Below are 12,937 nucleotides of genomic sequence, written 5' to 3'. Positions count from 1 at the left end.
CTAGCACCCGTTATTTCAATGTGCCTGAAAACACTAGTTATTTAATATGTTTCTTACAGCACATACCAATAGTCTCGTAGCACATTGGTGTGCCCCAGCATACAGTTTGGGGATTAACTGCTCTTAGGATACCTATCGAAGAATTTCTGAAGCCAGTGAATTGCTTGCCTAATACATGTTTGACTGGTCATGTGAGAAGTAACTTTCCTATAGTTCTTTCTGCTTGAATCTGTGGAAGAGAAAGCAGATTGCACTCAATCTTGCCTTACATTGCTTTCTTCCTATCTTATTCTAGATCTTAAACTTGACATGTAGCTTTTATTTATTTTATGCGCAATTTAGGACTAGCAAAAAAGCTCCTTACAAGCAAGATTCATATCTGATCAAAGGTTCTGCCCAAAGAAGCACACTCTCTCTTCCAAGCAGCCTGCCTACCCTTCAACTTTACAAAGCTAGCAAACCAATAATACCCTTTCTTGAAGTAGAGTGCAGCAGACAGAGCAGCAGCGGAGGAGTGGAGGAGGATCGGTGAAGAAAAAGAGAACATGAGTTCTCTTTCTGTGGGCAGATTGAGAAGAAGGACACCAAACTCTCCTTATTTTGGTGGTGCTTTTAGGTTTAAATGTACACAGGAAAAGTTATAAACACCAGTATTGTGGAAAATTCAAGCAAGCAGTCTCCTAAAGCAAACTACAAGTAGGATATTATGCTTTTAAAGTTTTGGCTCTGTCTTTTCCTTAAAGCAGCAAATTCAAATTCTGAATGCTTTGTGGCTTACAGATGGCTCCCAGGTGCCAGTTGAATGGGACGATGTTAGATATTGTTGATAATTGCTCCATGCTATATCGACTACAGTTAGAAGGTAAATAATATTTGCTGACACTCTCAGAGAACTTCAGTAGATAGCAAACAGTTTAATTTTTCTTGGACTTATTTTACAGTTTAATTTGTTTAATTACAAACAGTTTGATTTGTCTGCTGTCTAGCTTCTTCTCCCTTTCCCAGCTGAACTAGGCATAAGGAAGGAATGAAAAGGAAGTGACCCGGTCATACTGTAACCTACAGTGGGTATAGGAAAGAATCACCCCCTTTGATAGACCTTAAATTCTGGTTCCCTTACATCCTGAAATGAAAACACAAAGAAAATACCCTTCACCAGCTGTACTTATCCAATGCAACCTATAACATCCAACTGAAAAACATCACAATTACAGTCCAGAAAAAGTGTCAGAAATAAAAAACAAGAATTACTGAGATTGAAAAAGGATCACCCCCCCAATGTCAATATTTTGTTGAACCACCTTTTGCTTTAATAACAGCCTTGAGTCTGTTGGGATACTTCTCTATCAACCTTGCACATCTAGACGGAGCAATATTTGCCCACTCCTCCATACAGAACTGTTCAAGTTCGGTCACATTGGATGGTAGGTGTTGGTGGACTGCTATCTTCAAATCTCTCCACAGATTTTCTATGGGATTTAGGTCTGGGCTCTGACTGGGCCACATGAGGACGTTCACTTTTTTCTCCTTCAGCCACTGTGTGGTCAATTTTGCTGTGTGCTTCGGATCATTGTCATGTTGAAAGGTGAATCTTCTGCCCATCCTCAGCTGTCTGGCAGAGGGTAGCAGGTTTTCTTCCAGAATCTGACGGTATTTTGCCCCATCCATTTTTCCTTCTACCCTAACGAGAGCCCCAGTTCCTGAGGCAGAGAAACACCCCCACAACAGGATGCTGCCACCTCCATGCTTCACTGTAGGTATGGTGTGTTGTGGATGATGAGCTGCGTTGGATTTACGCCAGGTGTACTGTTTGGTGTTGAGGCCAAATATTGGTCTCATCTTGGTCTCATCTGACCATAAGACCTTTTTCCATTTGGCATCAGAATCTTCAAGGTGCCTTCTGGCAAAGCTCAAACGAGCTTTAATGTGGCCTTTCTTGAGAAGTGGCTTTCTCCCTGTGACCCTCCCGAACAAGCCACATCTGTGGAGCGCTCGTGAAATTGTTGTCACATGCACAGAACAACCACTCTTTGCCATGAAGTCCTTTAACTCCTTCAGAGTGGCCATTGGCCTCTTGGTAACCTCTCTTACCAGTTTCCTCCTTGCTCTTCCATCCAGTTTGGAGGGCCGACTGGATCCAGGGAGGATAGCAGTCCACCAACACCTACCATCCAATGTGACCGAACTTGAACAGTTCTGTATGGAGGAGTGGGCAAATATTGCTCCATCTAGATGTGCAAGGTTGATAGAGAAGTATCCCAACAGACTCAAGGCTGTTATTAAAGCAAAAGGTGGTTCAACAAAATATTGACATTGGGGGGGTGATCCTTTTTCAATCTCAGTAATTCTTGTTTTTTATTTCTGACACTTTTTCTGGACTGTAATTGTGATGTTTTTCAGTTGGATGTTATAGGCTGCATTGGATAAGTACAGCTGGTGAAGGGGATTTTCTTTGTGTTTTCATTTCAGGATGTAAGGGAACCACAATTTAAGGTCTATCAAAGAAGGTGATTCTTTCCTATACCCACTGTAGCACAGCAAGCCCTGCAGTTTTCTTGACTGCCTTCACGTTCTGCTCTCCCCCTGACCAATACTTTTGTTCTGATGAGTTATGTACTTATATCAGGTGGACTAGGTTGCAGGCAGCCTCCAGTGTGGAAGTGATTAAAACATGAATCTATATAACCATTAAATGTTAATATTTGACTGTAGAAATTTATATTCATTTATATTCCAGTCTTTCTACAAGGAGCCCAGAGCAGTGTACATGGCTAAGTTTATCGTATGTTTTATATTCCATCTTGAAACAAAAACAGTAAATCCCACTGTGTTCAATGGGATCTACTTCCTGGTAACTGCATAGGATTGCACCCTAAAGAGTCTATACCTTTCTTTTATAAAATTCCACATGGAATGTTTTAAATGTGTAACTTTGATCCTAGGTGTGAAGGTGGGTGACAGATGGAAAGGCGTAAACCAGTTAACAAAGAAGCATGCCAAAGATCACGTCCTGATTTTCAATGACGCTCACATTCTGATGTCTTCATTAGGGTCCCAGGATCACAAAACTACTCATGAACTCTTAGCAACTCTCCAGGAACTGGTCCAGTAAGCAGCAAACAGTATTGTGAATTTAACAGCCTTTTTTGCACAAGAGTGCTTAGTATCTCCTTGCTCTAGGGCTGAGGCTGGCCTTAAAGGCCTGTACTGTCATCAAGACCAGGGATTCTCAACGTTGGGTCCTCAGGTGTTATTGGACTTCAACTCCCATAATTCCCAACCAAAGGCAACTGAGGCAGAGGATTATGGGAGTTGAAGTCCAATAATATCTGGAGACCCAACATTGAGAACCCCTGATCAAGACCACTGCTTCAGAAAGGAGCGTGATGCAAGAAGTGGGTAATCTAAAAAGATTAGAGCACTGGGTGATCTATAAAGCAAAGGGCTGATATAAACCTTGCCCTCAATCCCAGCAGATACCTACTCTACTAGGATCTGTGGAGGAGATTTCCCTTTGTTTTCTGAAGCCACTGTGGCTGATTTGAAGGTTTCCACTCTGCTTATGTCAAAGGGGATGCTACATTAAGCGTTTCAGGCAAATCTCTTGCACTGCAACAGGATAGATTGGGCTATTAGTCTTTCGTTAACTTGCTGTCATCTGATATAAAACAGTAGTGTTAAAGAATGATTTGCTTATGTATTTGACGTTACAAAAATCCTGAAGGCTTAAGGCAAAAGTAACAAAAATTGGCCCAGAATAGGTTTTCATCTAAGTTGTTACATTTTCCCACCTGTGTCAACTTAACCCTGAGCCTGAACCCAGCTCTAGCAGGCTAATCTTGAGGTGTTCCCAGAATCTGCTGTGAGAGGTTCTGTTGTTTAGGGGCAACCAGCGAGTGAGCATCTCTTTGTGCCTTTTCTGTGTCTACCTGATACAGAGGGGTTGCCATGTCACTATGGACTCAGGCAATATGACCATGGAACTAAATGGCATAAGCCTCACTATCAAGGACTTTGTCTCCTGCACATCTTCTAAAATGTCATCAGTTGCCAACAGTGCCCTTATGTTGCATAGGCAAGGCAAGTCAGTCTCTATAGAAGAGAAGTTGAAGCAAATTGTGGAGTTTAGGGTGGTGTAGTATGCTGCATTTTGAGGGTAATTGAACTTAGACTTTATTGAATGTTTACACATGCTGCCACCAGGACAAATAAACAATAAAGCCTCCATAATACTTTAGACTAATTTCACTGTGTTTGGTAAACGTAACTTTACTTGGCGTGAGTAGGGAAGTGACAGAACTTGCACAGACCAACGTTTCAAAACAAATAAACCAGATAAAATGGATGTTTCTGAGGTTTATCTCTACAAGGCTGTAGGGTATTGTACTTGCTGGTGTAACAAGGTTACACTTCGTTGCAAGGTACTCCTTAACCGTTAAATGCCCACTTTCATTTCACAGAAACCCAGGCCTTATTTCAGGCTGTCTTATTTTTTTGAGTCACAGAACATCTCCTCTTCAAGACTGTCCCTAACCAGGCTCAAACCCCCAACTAACTCTCAACTGATTTCCTGCCCATCCCCCACCAACGGATTCTTTTGACTGACAGCTTTGCAAGGTTCCAAACAAATCTGCCTAAAAGTACTGAGTATTAACCACTCCAATGCCAGTTCGTCTCAGAGGTGAAAGAACACCTGGTGATATAAGACAGTCTAGCCACCAACCCAGTTTCTACCAAAGTTATGCATTGCTGTATTTTGTTAAATGGGCATAGTTCTGTTTTTCTCCGTTCTAACTGTCCACCAGACTTGCAGCAAAGTGTTTATTGATCAGGTTTATTAATCTTGAAGTTGACTTCCTCTTTTTCTTTCCTCTAGGGCACCTGGTGAAGACCACGTGCTAAACTTAGCTCCAAACCTGGGGCTACCTCTTTTGCAGGCATTTGTAGAATTTGATAATGGGAATTACGACAAAGCAGTAGAATTGCTGTATCCCATTCGCTACCAGATAGTTGAGATAGGAGGAAGCAATGCTCAAGTGAGTTTTATTTTTAATCAATACATTGTTGGCAGGGGCGTAGCAAGGTTGGAGTGGGCCCAGAGACAAGATTTTAAAATGCCCCCCCCCCAAAGTCCAGGGCCTCCGCACACCCCAGGCCCCCAAGGATTTAAGTCTGATATTCCAAAATAAGTATGCTGCCTGCAAATACATTTCACTGAATACACACACACACACATCACAATATATAGTGATATACATTGAGTACTATACATTTGTATTACTTTTGATGCCTAGAACACACTAGAAAGATGAATTATTAAAATGGGCCCCTCGCTGCAGATTAGCAAAGGAGACTTTCAACCATGCAGGGTGAACCTATGTTTGTTTTCCCAGAATTCTGAACAAATTCAGTCAAGTTTGATTGCAGGAGGTTTTTCACAGGAGGCTTTTAAAGCCCTTCCAGAGGAGACACATCTCCTCTGGAATGGAGGTGCTGCGTTCACATGTTGGCCAGATTTACCCTGAAGCCCCTGCAAGTTATTGGGGAGCAGTTCACACACAAGAAAAATAAAATAAAAGCACCACACATGCTTCACAGTTCTCACTCAGACCTTCTGGGTTGCAAAACAACTTGAACATAAGTGCATTTATAAATGAATGAATGAATAAATAAAATTAATAAAATACTGTTCCAGAAGTTTTTGCAATTTTCTGCCATGAAACAAGCCACTTATAGGACTTTTTAGATAGCTTTTTTTAAGTCAGCAAATTTTCCAAGCTGTTTCAAAATAAATATTCAGAGACTTCTCAGTCCCTCCCCCCCCCCCCATATCCAAGCCCTATGGCAAGCAGATCCCTATATATGGGGGCGGGGGGCGGGGAAGGTAACCACAAAAAGGAGTTCACACTCTACCTGGCAAATGCTGGTCTGGGTTAAGCAGGGCAGCAAGGGGTCTTCTGCTGCAGAGAACAGTGGTGGCCACTCTGGCTGCCTCCTCCTTCCTGGCTGGCTTGGGCCCTACTCGAGTTCAGGCTTCACTGCGGCCTACACGGAGGCCTCCGTGGAAGCCCCGCCCACCCGCCGATCAGCTGAGAGGTGGGAGAAAAGGAGCTCTTTGCAGCTTGTCTGCTGCTTCGATTGCGGGCCAGCAGAACAAGCAGGAGAGACGGCGAAGAGGGCAAGTGGCTGAGGGGCCTTGGGGCTGGGCAGGGGGCAATGGGGAGTCACATGAGGTGTCCCTGGGGTGCCCCTCCAGGCAGTGGGGCCCCCAGACAACTGTCTCCCCTTGCCCTATCATTGTTACGCGCCTGATTGTTGGCTTTCTCATGTACAATATTAGTGTCTCAAGGAGAGTTGGTTGACATAAATACATGCAAAGATAGAGGATGGCTGGAGAGAAAATGGGGACATCAGGAGCTGATGAGGGAGGAAGACATTGCTTCAGCTTTGAAAAATAAGCATTGGTTAGTTAAGTACTCCCTGTCAGTCCTGTTCTGTGATCTTGTCCCCTGTAAAGATACCCTGTGTTTGAAAGCCTGACTACATCTTCATGCCTGCAGCCATTCGCACTCTGCTTCATGACCTCTGTGCAGTTCTACAGCTTGTAAACCTCTGTCCATGGATCAGAGGTTTGCAAGCTGTAGAACTGTTTGTTTTGCCTCATGGGCTGTGTTCCTTCTGAGGTGTGCGCATGCCTGCACAAAATGTCAGCTCCCTGCGCAGCTGTCTCTGCCAGGCACACAGTGCTGCTCCCGCCACTTCCGCCCAACTGGTCCCGGTTTCCCCTCTTCCTGGCTGGGCCATCACCACTGCTGCCGCCTCCCAGTTTCCCCCCCTCCCCGGCAAGGTCCCAAATTTCCCCTCTCCCCAGTCGGAATGCCACAGCCATTGCCGCCGCCTCCTCCTCCTGCTCCAGATGCAGATCTCATCTGAAGTCTCATGAGAGGCCAAAGTCCCCTCTCGCGAGGCTTCTCTCAAGATCTACAGATGGAGCCAGAAGATGACAGAGGACGGAGGTGGTGTTGGAGGAGGCGGATGGAGCAGGAGGCAGAGAAAGATGGAGGAAGCAGCCCCGGCAGCCCAGAGAACAGGCAAGATGTTCAGGGGGAAGTGGGCGGGGGGAGTTTGTGTGCTGCTCGAGTCTTGTGGCAACCTTTGCTCTGTTTTTTTTTTTTTAAGAAATCTTGAAATCCTAAAATGCTAGCATTTAAAAAATGACATCAAACACACAAAAAGGAACCCTGTTGTCAAATTCAGTCCACCACTAAAAGCATTAATTCCTTCCTGGTGTGTGTGTGTGTGTGTGTGTGTGTGTGTGTGTGCATTAATTCCTTGCTAATTAATATTTAAAACAATTAAAAAGATTTAAAAGTGTTTGTGTTTATATATATAAATTCCTTCCTGGTGTGCATGTGCACATTAATTATTTCCGTTTGTGTGTGTGCATGCACGTGCATGTGTGCATGTGCACATTAATTATTTCCGTTTGTGTGTGTGCATGCACGTGCATGTGTGCATGTGCACATTAATTTCTTCTTGGTTTGTGTGCTTGCGTGCATTAATTCCTTGATAATTAATTTTTTAAAATTAAAAAATTAAAAGTGTGTGTATGTGTGTGTGCGTGCGCACACACACTGCCTTGATACTGTGCCTCCCGGAACAAAACTCTTTCCGCTCACTCATGATTAAAATTCGAGGGAACACGGCTCATGGGCAATAGGGATTTTTCTCAACTCTCAGATTTCAGTGTCAGTCCCGTAAATACATTCAGTTACATGCTCAGTAGGTAGAGAAACAAGAATCATTGGTATAACATTTAGTTTTCCATTGTACATTAATGGAATTGTACATTAAAATTAGCCTAGCAACAGTGGAGATCAAAAACACACTCCAATTGGCTGATGTGATTGTGACATTGTTCTGCTTCCCAGTTACTGTGACTAGGCTAAATTTGCTGCTTATTCTGTTGGGTTTTACTCTGTTCTTGTGATTACTTTGCTGTCAACTGACAGTCTCTAAATACTATCAGGCTATTAAAGTAAGCAAACTGAAGTATTTTAGAGAGGGAAGATGTGGCCTTCTTCTTCCAGTACTGGTAGTGAATAGACAGCACTGGGAAACTGCTATATTCAGCAAAGATGTATAAAATAGAGTTGAAAAATAAGTCTTATTTTTACTGTAAATCTCCTTTGAAAGACAATGAAAAGTACACACGCATATCTTACACATTTCCCTTTTAATCATTAATAACAATCTTTTGCTGAAGAAAAACTAATATTTGTCAGGCTGTGCAATGTGGAGTTTTTCAGAAATCTTATTTGAAGATAGAACTTGAGACCAAGTTAAAGAATCTTCATGTGACCATGGTATAATGAAGTCAGTAATAAATAAATAAATATTCCCTCAAAAACAAGGGGCCACCTAGAAACCTTTGTGATGTTTTAATAATTTTTTAAGAAATCATTTCAAGGTGAAATTCCAAAACCACAGGCAATATGGTTTACTTATCCTGACTCAATACCTTTAACAATTGCATCCCAAATTCCGATCTGGGCTCTGCCCTGTCTTTACTCTGAAAAAGGTAAATTCCATGCTAGGGATTATTAGGAAAGGGGTTGAAAATAAAAATGCTAATATTATAATGCCCTTATACAAATCTGTGGTGCAGCCACATTTGGAGTACTGTGTTCAGTTCTGGTCATGGAGCAGAGAGAGTGGACAGAGAGAAATTTTTCTCCCCCTTTCACAACATGAGAACCAGGGGTCATCCCATGAAACTGAAGGCTGGGAAATTTAGGACTGACAAAAGGAAGTATTTCTTAGCATAGTTAACCTATGGAATTCTCTGCCACGCGATGTAGTGATGGCCACTAGCTTGGATGGCTTTAAAGGGGATTTAGACAAATTCATGTAGGACAGGTCTACAAATGGCTACTAGTCTAGTGGCTATAGGCCACCTCCAGCCTCAGAGACAAGATGCCTCTGAATACCAGTTGCAGAATACCTGAATACCAGAAGAGAGAGGGCATGCCCTCAGCTCTTGCCTGTTGGCTTCTCAGAGGCCTCTGGTGGGCCACTGTATGAAACAGGATGCTGGACTAGATGGGCCTTGGGCCTGATCCAGTAGGGCTGTTCTTATGTTCTTATTACCAGACAGTAATATTGTTGTATCTTCACTTTTCCCAGAGAGATGTGTTTTCCCAGTTACTGATTCATGCTGCTTTGAACTGTAAATCTAAAGCTAACCAAAAACTTGCTAGGTGAGTACCACCTTCTTAAAAATACAAACTTCTGAATTTTACTTGGATTAAAGATAGGGATTTATTCATAATCATAGTTGGCACATGACAATAGTCTGCAAGGAAAGGAAGGACATATCTGTGGCCAACAAGGGTGAGGCAGAGACTTTTCCTCTTAAAACTCTGGCATATAAATAGTTGCAATCCTTGTGGCTGTGATGGTGAGTTGGTGCCCCAACCCCCATTCCCCATGGATGATGCCTCCTTATAAGGAATGTGAAAATTCTCCTTATACCACTCGTTGGTTCTAGCTAGATATTACACTGGCAGTTGAGACCAGGGTGCCCTCCTCATCCCTTGTGTCATGGTTGAATGTCTCCTAGGACAATGGTCCTTAGTCCCCAGCTAGTAGTTGTAAAACCTTATTGCTCTTCATATTGTCTCATGGTCTCATCACAAAGGATTATCATCTTTGCAGGAAAAGATGAAATCTGTTGCTCCTTGGAGGAGGAGAAGGAGGAGGAGGAGGAACATAGGAACATAGGAAACTGCCACATACTGAGTCAGACCATTGGTCTATCTAGCTCAGTATTGTCTTCACAGACTGGCAGTGGCTTCTCCAAGGTTGCAGGCAGGAATCTCTCTCAGCCCTTTATTAGAAAAGCCAGGGAGAAAACTTGAAATCTTCTGCTCTTCCCAGAGCGGCTCCATCCCTTGAGGGGAATATCTTGCAGTGCTCACACATCAAGTCTCCCATTCATATGCAACCAGGGCAGACCCTGCTTAGCTATGGGGACAAGTCATGCTTGCTACCACAAGACCAGAGGAGGAACAAGTGCAAAAATCACTATGAACCATTGAAAAGATTCCAGAATAACAACAGGAGAAGGAAGCATGTGTGGTTTGTGATCCCTGCTCTCTCACTTCTGTGTTTTGTCCAGAGCAGGCAAATGTGCACATCTCCTGCGGGAAGATGCATGCTTCAATGATGAAGAGGCAAAGTACATGTCACCCCCTTCTGTCAGGCTTCGAATAAGAGGATAGGAAGCATATGTCACTTCCACTTTCTGTTTCTCTATGCCATTAAAAGCAGTGCTCTGTCAGTACACCATCGGCACCCTTTTTGATATGCTGACAGGTTAATCTAGCCTGGGAAGTTGTGCTGGTGTCATGTGATAGTACCACGGTGCTGAATACCACCTCAGAATTGGGATGTGATGTGGACAGGCCAGGATGAGCCTGCGAACTATGGCATAAGCTGTTCAAATGCGATTGTAGCTGATGCACATTATACTACATGAATACTCCAAAAAGCACAGAATTTCAGTTGATTTACATAACAGAAACGATAAATTATCAATACTTCATATAAAAATGTCTGAAGTTTTGATTTGATTTAGGACTGCTTTTATTGTTAATAATACTTTGCACTTATGTAACACTTTTAAGTGTTCAAAGGGTTTTGCATATATTAATGTAAACCTTACAAAAACAGGTATTATATCTATATTGTAGCCAGAGCTGAGAGAGAGCACCTTTCCTAAGAGAGTCTGTAGCAAAGGTGCAATTTGAACCCGGGAGAAGTTCTGATTTGTAGCTCATTCTCTACTACATGACACACACTCTCTCTCTCTTTTCATCCCACTGTGTGGCTGTTACATTTAAAGACCAGCCATCATATGAGCAGAGCAGAACCAATCACATGGGTTTTTGCCAGCTAACCTCAAACCTAACAGGGCAGCAACTGTGAGGGAACGCTCTATCATGATTGGTCTCACTCACATGGTGCTGTCTTTCAACACCACCCTGGATGAACCCACAGAAAAGTAGTTCACACGCTGCTGTTGTAATGTCTAAAGCCCCCACCCCACCGGTACTAGAACTAGCAGAGGTTATAGTCTCAGTAACACAGGCTTGATACTGGGGCACAATAATTTTAATCGTGTGCAGATAGAAATCCCATTTGCTTTTTAAAAACTTTTTGTTCACAAATGCTTAGTTTCAAACAAACAAAATGTCTGTGGTATGTGGGACAGAAATAGTCCTGCTTTATCATGATGGCTCTCAACTCTTCATTAATGGAGGGGATCAGTGAACTTCAAGAGGGTGACTTTGACAGTTCAAAAGACACTTGACTTCTGTGCCCAACTATAAGCTTCTTTTAAGGGCATTTTCATGTTCTTCCTTTTTTTTCTTTCCTTTAGATGCCTCCTGATGGAACGTGATGAACTGAGACCAAATTCACCACTGACTGAGCGACTGATACGGAAAGCTACAACCATTCACACCTTGGGATAAATCTTACTACCTCAAAGTGTTTTTCATCAGCATTATTAAACTGCAGCTTCTGATTACAGCAATAAGCAAATCACACTGTGGGCACACAATCTTCCATAAATTCTAAATAGCCAAGGACTTTGGGAATGTGCTGTGACAGCGGCTTGTCTTTGCACCTGGGGTTTCTGGAACGCTTCTTTATTTTGTGCCACTCTACTCTGTTTACATGCTCAGAGTGTGCAAAAGTATGAATTGATTGACTGGATCAAGGAAGATTTTCTTGCAGATACTTGCTATTCCAAAACAGGATTCTTTGATAACATGTTGAACAAAATCAGGCAATTGAAGATGTGTTGAATGTAATATGGCTATGTGGAAAATACAGGCACATTCTGTTGGGAATACTCTGCACAAGCACTAAAATGAATGTAAATTAGATACAGTTGTGGGCTTGTGCTTTGTGCTTGGTTTTGTGGGGTACAGATGTATTATGATGGTCTCTGTTAGGGGAAAAAGCTAAAACACAGGATGATTGAGTTCACACACCTTTTAATACTAATCTGTCAACTAGTGTTATCAGAAGTTCTGTTGGTATGCTTTGTGAATATATTTTATTATAATGTATGGAAGTGTGTTCCTTTTCTTAACACGACAGGTGTTTGGTGCATTTTCAGTAACTATTCCCAAATAGAAGCAGTAGACTAGGTTACCTTCCTGCTCTCCTCCCTACTGCGCAGGAGGACAGGGTAACTGCTATTGCTGTGTAGAGCATGAAGGGAGAAGGTGGTGCACCAGTAGCTGCACATGGCACAATTCTTCATCTGTGGTAAATTTGTAAGTGAGGAACAATTAAGTGTGAACATGTTGCTCATGACACGGTATTGGTGGTTTGATTACATTGGAACCAGCAAGATTGCAAAGCCCCTAAATTGCTGATGAGCTGTGCATGAAAGAGGTGTTGCTTGGCACCTAGCAATTCAGAATTTTGATCATTTTTATTTGTTTAAAAAATGTATTTTTAGAAGTATAGAAAAGGTTGATGGAAAATAGTGTGCTAGATGCGTCCAAGCTAGGTAATCTGAACTGCTTAAATATGATTGTGATTTTTATTGCACAAATCTATGACTTATTATTTATATTTCACCTTCAAAGCAAAAAGTATTTGCAGGATGGCTAACAGGAGTAAACATAAAGTAGCGTATCAAACATCACAGAAGTAAAAGCAACAGCAGACTTTAAAAAAATTAGAGCATAAAAACCACCAATAATATCTTTAAAGACCTGAGAAAATAAACTGTTCTTTTTTATAAGGCCATAGCATAAAAGATCAAGGAGGCTTATAAGCAAGCGCCAGGTGGGGAAAGTGATTCAGAAGACCCTTCACCCAGGCCCAGGCATTACCCACCTTACCACAGACAGTA

General features: G+C 42.4%; 1 protein-coding gene across 6 annotated transcripts in view; it reads left to right on the top strand.

The window, feature by feature from the left end:
- The window catches only part of TTC38 (tetratricopeptide repeat domain 38), a 58,464-nt gene extending 45,830 nt beyond the window's left edge, over positions 1–12,634 (top strand). For all 6 annotated transcript variants that reach the window (XM_053253663.1, XM_053253662.1, XM_053253661.1 and 3 more), the window contains 5 exons: positions 781–862; positions 2,943–3,108; positions 4,877–5,036; positions 9,187–9,260; positions 11,444–12,634. In XM_053253663.1, the coding sequence (XP_053109638.1) occupies positions 781–862; positions 2,943–3,108; positions 4,877–5,036; positions 9,187–9,260; positions 11,444–11,537 (576 nt within the window). In that variant the 3' untranslated portion in view covers positions 11,538–12,634. The remainder of the gene's footprint in view (positions 1–780; positions 863–2,942; positions 3,109–4,876; positions 5,037–9,186; positions 9,261–11,443) is intronic.
- The last annotated feature ends 303 nt before the right edge of the window (positions 12,635–12,937 follow it).

This window comes from Hemicordylus capensis, chromosome 5 (assembly GCF_027244095.1).
Source record: "Hemicordylus capensis ecotype Gifberg chromosome 5, rHemCap1.1.pri, whole genome shotgun sequence".
Lineage (NCBI taxonomy): Eukaryota > Metazoa > Chordata > Lepidosauria > Squamata > Cordylidae > Hemicordylus > Hemicordylus capensis.
This window is presented reverse-complemented; position numbering and strand designations above follow the sequence as displayed.